We start from the raw sequence: 8356 nt of genomic DNA on the forward strand, positions 1-8356 counted from the left end.
CATATGTCCATGTAAATATATTTATATATAACAATAGGGACATAGATCTAAGTACATACATTATATATTAAATATTAAAGTTGCAAATGAACATTGGGTCTTTACTCAAGTACTCCCTCAGTGAAAGAATGCTTTCTAATAACCCGGCATTCTGCGATGCTCATCTTCCCGACACAATCGCTGAAGACAAAATGTGTGAATAAGTAAATGTGGCGAAGAAAGCTGATGGTGCCTGGCTATCAAAATAGACAGCATCTGGGTCTTAAAAGCTTGAAGATAAACAAGGGGCCATCTAGCTCAGAAGCAACCAAGCCCACTTAGAAGAAGCACACCAGCCTGTGTGATCACCAGCCAGTCAGGGTGCAGTATAGCACTAACCAAACGTACAACTTTCCTCTAGTTCTTTAATGCTTCCTTCCCTCCCCTACCCCCACTATCATGACCTCAATTCTATCTTACAAATCCGGCTAGACCAGAGCATGTACACTCATAAGTAAAAAAGTAATCATAAGTATATATTATCAAGGGTTCACGAGAGATGAGGGAGGGGGGAAATGAGCTGATACTAAGGGCTGAAGTAGAAAGAAGATGTTTTGGAAATGATGATGGCAACATATGTACAAATCTGCTTGACACAATGGATGGATGTATGGATTATGATAAGAAGTGTAATAGCCCCAAATAAAATGATTTTTAAAAGAAAATTAATTTTTGAAAAGAAAAAAAAGTATTTGTTAAAACCCACAAGAAGTTGTTCACTGCAGATAGTTGGTAAGTACAGGCTGGATCTTGCATACTGGGTCCTCTGTGGGTGTCGAGGATTGCAAATGTAAAAAGAGGTCTTGATTCCACAGGAAGGTTCTGTGGTTGGGAGAGAGACTAATGCCAGCCATTCCTAAAAGCAGAATCTCTGCATGGTGAAAAACTGAATTTGTTTACAGCAGAGGAGTAAGAAAGCACAGGGAAGTCTGTGCTTACCTTACTTCTTGGCCACGGAAATCCCAAGGGTCGGCAAACACAGGAGGTTTCCACAGACTCTAGAACAGGGGTCCTCAAACGTTTTAAACGGGGCCAGTTCACTGTCCCTCAGACCTGTTGGAGGGCCGGACTATCGTTTTTTTAAAAAAAACTATCAACAAATTCCTATGCACACTGCACATACCTTATTTTGAAGTAAAAAAACAAATGGGGCAAAAACACCCAGCGGGCCGATAAATGTCCTTGACAGCCCGCATGGCCCGTGGGCTGTAGTTTGAGGACGCCTGCCCTAGAGGCTGAAGCTGTTTCTACTGGTTCACAAGGTTAGGGAGTTAGGATTTCCTTTTGCTTTTGTTAGTTTTCACTGCTATTTTTACTTAAATGTGTTTGCCAGCCTCTCTCCTTTCAAAGAAGGCTCCGTGAAGGTGAATAAGGAGGCTCAGTGAAGGTGAATTTTGCGGTGCCTCCTCCAGGTGGGGGTACGGAGATTCAGAGAGTTCAGAGAATCCCCCGCTGGCCGTCCACTGGCCCTCCACTGCCCCTCCGTAGGGCATGTCTACCTCCCAGGCCTGGTGGCCGCCCCTGTCTGTTAGGGAGGGGTTCTGCTTGCTGCCCTGAGAAAGGCTCTGTAGACTAATGTCTGGGAGATGTTTGAGGTTCTGGGAGTCAAGGCAGAGGTTGACTTCCTTGCACTGAGGAGAGAGAGTTGCCCTGTGGACAGACGGACCAGGATAAAGAGCAGGAATTGTTGAAACATCGCTCAACTTCACACCAACTTGCAGGGTCCCACTGCTGGGGGGCCTGGCTTGTGAACCTGATCGTTTTGAGTGAGTTTGGAAGAAAGCAGAGGGGAAGCATTGCCTTCGTCTCAGCGGGGACTATCCACAAGGTCAGCAGTTTGAACCCCAGCTGCTCGGAGGGAGAATGCCCAGGGTTCTACTCCCATACAGATTTAGTCTCAGAAACCCGCAGGGGGAGCTCTACTCTGTCCTGCACGGAGCTATGAATCAAAATGCACTCAATGGCAGTGAGTTTGGTGTGTGGGTTCTTTTGATATCCGCAAGGCCCTCACTCACTGCGCTCACTCTCTCACCTTTTCCAAATCGGACCCTTTCAGAGGCTTTCTCTCACCTGTTTTTACTAAGCATTCTCTCCACCTTGCCTGCGTGAAGATTTTCCAGTGTTTATTATATCAAACCCAAACCCAATCCACTGCCATCAAGTCCACTTTGACTCATAGCGCCCCTACAGGACGGAATAGGAACTGCTCCCTAGAGTTTCTGAGGCTGTGCATCTTTAGGGGCGCTCTCCTTGCCAGTGAGTAACATCTGACCCAGGGTGACCCTATAGGACAGGGTAGAGCTGCCTCTGTGGGTTACCGAGACTGTAATTCCCTTTTTTAAAAACTTTTTTATTAGTAGTAAATCATTTTATTGGAGGCTCTTATCGCTCTTATAACAATCCATACATCAATTGTATCAAACACGTCTGTACATTCGTTGCCATCATCATTTTCAAAACATTTTCTTTCTGGTTGAGCTCTTCGTATCAGTTCCTCTTTTTTTCCCTCCCTCCCCACCCTTCTTTATGGGAGTAGAAAACCTCATCTTTCTCTTGCAAAGGCGCTTGTGGTATCGAACTGCTGACCTTGCGGTTAGCACACCAATGTATAATCAGTATACCACCAGGGCTTCTCCTGGGAAGCAGGTGGTCTCATCTTTCTCCCAAAGTGTGGCTAGTGGGTTTGAACCGTTGAGCTTGCAGTTAGCAGCCCAATGTTTAATTCATTTTTACCACTGGGGTTCCTCTGATCCACATGTTCCATCTCTATATTTTATTGTCTGTTCCCAGCATGCCCCCCCCCCCCAATGCAAGTCTTCTGAGACAAAAAGTCTGTCTGTCTCGCTCACTGTTTGGTCCCCAGAGCCTGCCATGTGGCTGTTCTTTCCTTTCTCCCAGTCAGTCCCGACTCATGGCCATTGCATGCAGAACAGAATGAAACTGCCTGGGCGTGCGTCAGCCTCATAATCCGTTTCACATCGAACTGTGGTGACCCATAGGGTTTTTGTTGGCTTCTCTTCAGTAGTCGGTCACCAGGCCTTTCTTCCTAGTTTTAGCCTGGAAATATCACGGAAACCAGCCGTATACCATACCAACAAGCAAGTCTCCAAGGACAGGTTGGGTGGTGGCTGTACTGGGCATGGAGGGGGCATACAAGGTAAGAAAGTGCATTGGGGAGGTTGTAGGATTACCTCTGCATCCTGCTGTTTTGTGTGGCCGGGGTCTGCATTCCTCACCTTGTCCTCAGCAGCCTTGGAGGATTATGACCCCAGTATGGGGGTCCGTGTAGCAAAGAGGTTATGTGTTGGGCGCCTAACCACAAGGCAAGCAGAAAGAGGAGGCTTTCTGCTCCCGTGAAGAGTTACGGTCTCAGAAACCCACAGGGGGCAGTTCTACCCCGGTCTATAGGGGGTCGCTACGAATTGGCATCAACTCGATTGCCAGCACCGGTGGTTTATTGGTCATTGCAACAAAGAAAAACTCATCAAAGCAAGGTGTTCCCGAGATACGACGATCCACCACAGCAAAAAAAAAGCACAACTCTCTCAAGCAAGAAGGGGAAGCTTGCTTTCTAGATTCAAACCCTGTGCCCCACACAGATCCTGAGAGCTCTTAAAGTAAACAAAACAAAATCCCAAGACAACTAACTCCTTTGTATCCATGGGGCATTCTGGAAATAAATATCGTCCCCAAATGAAGTTCCTGGCCGACTGCACACTCACACACTCAACCACCCACCCGCCCACTCACTCACTCACTTCCCCCTCGTGTGGTGGTGGCAGGGGGGGCCGTGTGGCTTGCACATTCTCAGCAGGGGTGGTTCATACATTTCCTCAAATGGGTGTAGTGTGGCTCAGCCCGGCTCGGAGGGCCGCCCCCATGCCACCCCATCAAGCCCCACAGTTAGCACTCCTCACTCCTCACGGGGCTCTCATCCTGTGCTGCTTTTCTCAGGCCAATCTCGCGCAACTGTTGCGAGATTCCCAGGACCGGAACAGGCATCTGGGAGAAGAGCTGAAGGAACTCCAGCAGAGGCTGGGAGAGGTGCAGGGAGACAACAAGGTACTGGGAATATTTGGAGAGGGGTGGGGGTGGGCGTGAGGGTGGGTGGGGGAGGGCAAGCAAACGAGCCTGGCGGCATCGCTTGAAAATTGTGCTCCAGGTTTTCCTGTTTGCGACGAAAATCCCACCGTTCAAGCGAGTCTGGTCTGCAGGACGTCCCCTGGGTGTGCGGTGTGCGCCCCTCTCTGGGCTGCTCCGAACATGGTCCCGTGTGCGGTCCATTGCGTTGTGGCTGGTGGCAGGGGCCCCGTGGGGGAGGACAGGGGAGGACCCTCGCGCTCCACTCTTCCCTCCCCATACAAAGAAGGCGCGTGTTGCTCCGCCGGCTTATGCGCGTCTTCCTCGTTATGATCACATAACCAATTCATTTTATTGCTAAATTTGGCAATTTGTATGGAACATTGCTCAAAATCCACGGCTCGGTATTAATCAAACTCCCCCGTTGGCAACGTTAATTATAAAACATGGACTCATAAACTCCAAACTCAACTTACGCCTTTCGCACACCTGGCTGAAGCTGGGAATGCAAGCACCATGGAGAAAGGGAAGGGGAGGGACCGAGGTTGAATTCCGGACCCCGGAATAAAGTCCCATGTTGACGCCAGAAGTTCATTGTCAGCCCCTGGCCAGGCGCAGAGGGCGGTGCTCATTGCCACAGAGACTGCCTTGGAGAGGAAGGGGGCATGTCAGAGGCAAGTGCCTTCCAGAGGTTACCAACGTCCTCTGTGGCTGGGAGGTTGTTGGGTCGGTCTCCGAAGGCCCCGTTTTGAAGGGTGCTCAGCGCTTTCACAAAAACGTGTACACTGCACACTAGCACCCGGAGAGCATCCCCGGAGCACAGCCTCATAGAGGACACACGGTGCCTTGGATTGATTGGCAGGCCAGGTCTGAGGGCACAGACCAATGGCTGATGAGCCAGCGCCAACTCATGGCGACTGATGGCCCCGTGCATCAGAGGAGAGATGTGCTCCACAGGGTGTTCCGTGGTCCATTTGGGGAAGGAGAGTTCCATGCCTTTCTTTCGGGGCTCTTCAGGCTGGCCTGGACCCCCCAACCCTCCCATGAGTAACCGCCAGCTTAAGGGATTACACACGGGAGACTCCTGAAGGCATCTAGCTGGGACACTTAGCACCATTGCCTCTTTTCTCCTTTGCCTTGGCAAAAAGAATATCTTTAGTCCTCTTGGATTTCACATAGACTTGAGTAACTAGGCTCTACTCTTCCCTCTCCTGAGCCAGGATGAACAAGGGTACCCGGGGAAGTTTCTAATGAACACTGGACAAGCTAATCAGGCCCCTGGCGGGGTTTGATGGGTCCTTAAGGGGATTGAAGCGCCAGTAACCTAGGTGTTTGGGCAGTAATTAAAGGCCAGACCTTCAAGTCACTTCCTCAAGTGGTCGCAGCCGGGGTTTCCTAGAGACTGAAAGGAAACAGGGGCCCTCGTGCAGGAGACCATGATGCGCCAGAGGAATTTGGGAAGCGTTGTCAACCCACTGGGGCCCAAGACACTTAGAAGAGGTGGTTTGGGAATCATGGGTCTAGGATCTTTCTTGACTTGTTGTTTTTCCTTTTCTCCTCCTTTTATTTCCTTCCCCCGTCGACTTTCCTAACCAGACTCCCACCTCACCTTTTGACCGCTTGTCACTTCTCCCACAGTTTTGGGGTCTGTGGGATTTATGTGTTTGAGTTGGCTCATGAAGACCCCATAAACCACGACGGAAGCCTTGCCCGTCCAGCCCCAATCCCGTGAGCCCACACGTGCAGCGACTGTCAAGCCAGAACGATGTTGGTGTGAGTCAAGTCCATTCCAATTCGCAACAGCCCTGCGGAGCAGAGTAGAACGGCCCGAGGGTTTCCAAGGCCGCAACCTTGATGGACCACCACCAGGCTGTCAGGTTGTTGTCCTGTGACGGCCTGTGGGTTGCTGTGATGCTGGAAGCTATGTCACCGGTATTTCCGATGCCAGCAGGGTCACCCCAAGTGAGCAGGTTTCAGCTTCCAGACCATGAAAGACCAGACTGGGCTATGCTGTCAATGGGCTCTGCTATGAGTCGGACACCCAACAACACCGACTTTCATGGAAGCAGACCACCCCTCTTGAGGAGCGGCTGGTGGGTTTATACTACCGACCATTCCACTGGTGACTGAGCGTTTTAGTCCTGGGCCACTAGGGCCGCCCCAATCCAGAATTATGAAATAGTTGACATGATAACGGATATTTCAAGGAAAGGGAGGTATGTGTGCGAGCATGTGTGTGTTTGTGTAGTGGACATTAGTGTGTCTTTGTAACTGTGTGTGGTTGTGTATGTGTTGTGTGTATTTTCCTGTGTTTGGAAATGTGGTTGTGTGTGTTTGTGTATTGTGCATTTGTGTACGTGTATATATCATCAATAGGATGGCACCGCATCGGGCAGTGTTTCTTTCTGTTGTGTATAGGGTCATTATGGGTTGGAAACAGCTCACTGGCACCTAACAACAATGTACGTGTGGGTATATGTGTGTTTGAATATGTGTGCTAGTGTGTGCATGTCTGTGGGTCCACTTGGAAGGATTTTGATGTGGTCTTCCTTACACTGAGTTGTCATCCACTGAAGGCTGCAGTCCTGGGTCTTCATCAGCAAGGGCTTCAAGCCCTCTTGGCTTTCAGCGAGCCACGTGCCATCTGCATATCACAGGTTGTTAATACGCCTTCTTCCAGTTCAAACGCTGTGTTCTTCTTCATATAATCCACCTTTTCTGATCATGTGATGAGCATACAGATTAAATAAGGATATTGAGAAGATACAACCCAGATGCACACCTTTCTTGATTTTAAACCACACAGAACTCCTTGTTCTAATCAAATGACTGTGTCTTGGTCCATCCACAACAGCAGTTCTCAACCTGTGGGTCGCAGCCCCTTTGGGGTTCAAACACCCCTTTCACAGAGGTCACCCGATTCATAGCAGTAGCAAAATTATAGTTATGAATTATGGTTGGGGGGGTGGTCCAACAACCTGAGGAACTGCATTAAAGGGTCGCAGCTTTAGAAAGGTTGAGAACCACTGGTCTACAGACTTCACATGAACACAGTGAAGGGTTTTGTAATTCCCATTCTTCTGAAGACTATCCATCCTTTGTTGTGATCCACGGAGTCAAATGCTTTTGCCTAGCCTGTATAACACAAGTAAACATCTTGCTGGTAGTCTCTGCTTCCAGCCAAGAGTCATCTGATGTCAGCAATGTTCCATGTCCTCTGTTGAATCCAGGTTGAATTTCTGGCGGCCCTTGTCAGTGTACTGCTATAACTGTTATTGAATGATCCTCAGCAAAACTTTGCCAGCAGTGTGATTTATTGACATTGTTTAATAATTTCTGCACTATTTTGTTTTTGGAATGAGTACAAGTAAGTATCTCTTTCTTGGCAAAAGTGAGTGAGTGCTTCGTCAGCTTGTGGAAACATCTCAGTTGATATCCCATTATTCCTAGAGCTTTGTGTTTTGCTAATGCCTCCAGTGCCACTTGGAATTCTTCCTTCAGCACCATTGGGTCTTTGGTTATATTTAACATCCTGAAATGGTTTTATGTCAACCATTATGTGTGTGTATGTTGTGTGTGTGTGTGTGTGTGTTCAGTGACTCTGAATGTGTTCCTTCCCTTGTCTTCTGATGCTTCCTATATGATACAATATTTTGCCCATGAAATCCTTCTATATAACAACTCAAGGCCTTAACCCCTCATCACCCTTGGATCCAGTTCTTCCTCCTCACGTGGTGTGCTGAGCCCTGATTTTCTCCAGTCATAAGTGACCTCATACTCCACCTTTCTGTCCTTTTCTGGCTCTACGGTCCGGGTCTCAGGGCCTTTGCCCGTGCAGCGAGATTTTTTCTCCTTGTTTTCTCTGAGGACCCCTGCTCAACATTCAGGTCAGTTGTCCAGGTCTGAGTCTCCCTGTGCTACTACTGTACAAGCATCACAAGTAAGTGGCCTGCAAGAGCGGAGATCTGTACTTTACACTCTGGAGGCTAAATGTCTGTGTTAGGCTGGGTTCCCTAGAGAAGCCAGACCGGTGACATTTATAGCTGTATATGCAGAGAAAACAGTCACCTCGAGTCCACTGTCCCCACCATTGTAGAAGTAGTCAAGTCCAAGTCTGCGGTGGGTGGGAGAGGGTTGGGGGCAGATCCTAGACTGGAGACCTCTAACTCATGGAAGCATGGGAGCTGATGGACCCAAGGCAGGAAGGCAAGAGGTTCAAAACTGCAGAGGTGAATGA

The 8356-nt window shown here is 48.9% G+C and overlaps 1 protein-coding gene across 1 annotated transcript in view; it reads left to right on the top strand.

The window, feature by feature from the left end:
• The window catches only part of CCDC149 (coiled-coil domain containing 149), a 110840-nt gene that overhangs the window by 37926 nt on the left and 64558 nt on the right, over positions 1–8356 (top strand). The window contains exon 5 of the mRNA XM_030888571.2: positions 3994–4101. Within this exon, the coding sequence (XP_030744431.2) occupies positions 3994–4101 (108 nt within the window). The remainder of the gene's footprint in view (positions 1–3993; positions 4102–8356) is intronic.

This window comes from Echinops telfairi, unplaced genomic scaffold, assembly GCF_000313985.2.
Source record: "Echinops telfairi isolate 266 unplaced genomic scaffold, ASM31398v2 ScPeMD7_7468;HRSCAF=8506_0, whole genome shotgun sequence".
In the NCBI taxonomy this organism is placed as follows: domain Eukaryota; kingdom Metazoa; phylum Chordata; class Mammalia; order Afrosoricida; family Tenrecidae; genus Echinops; species Echinops telfairi.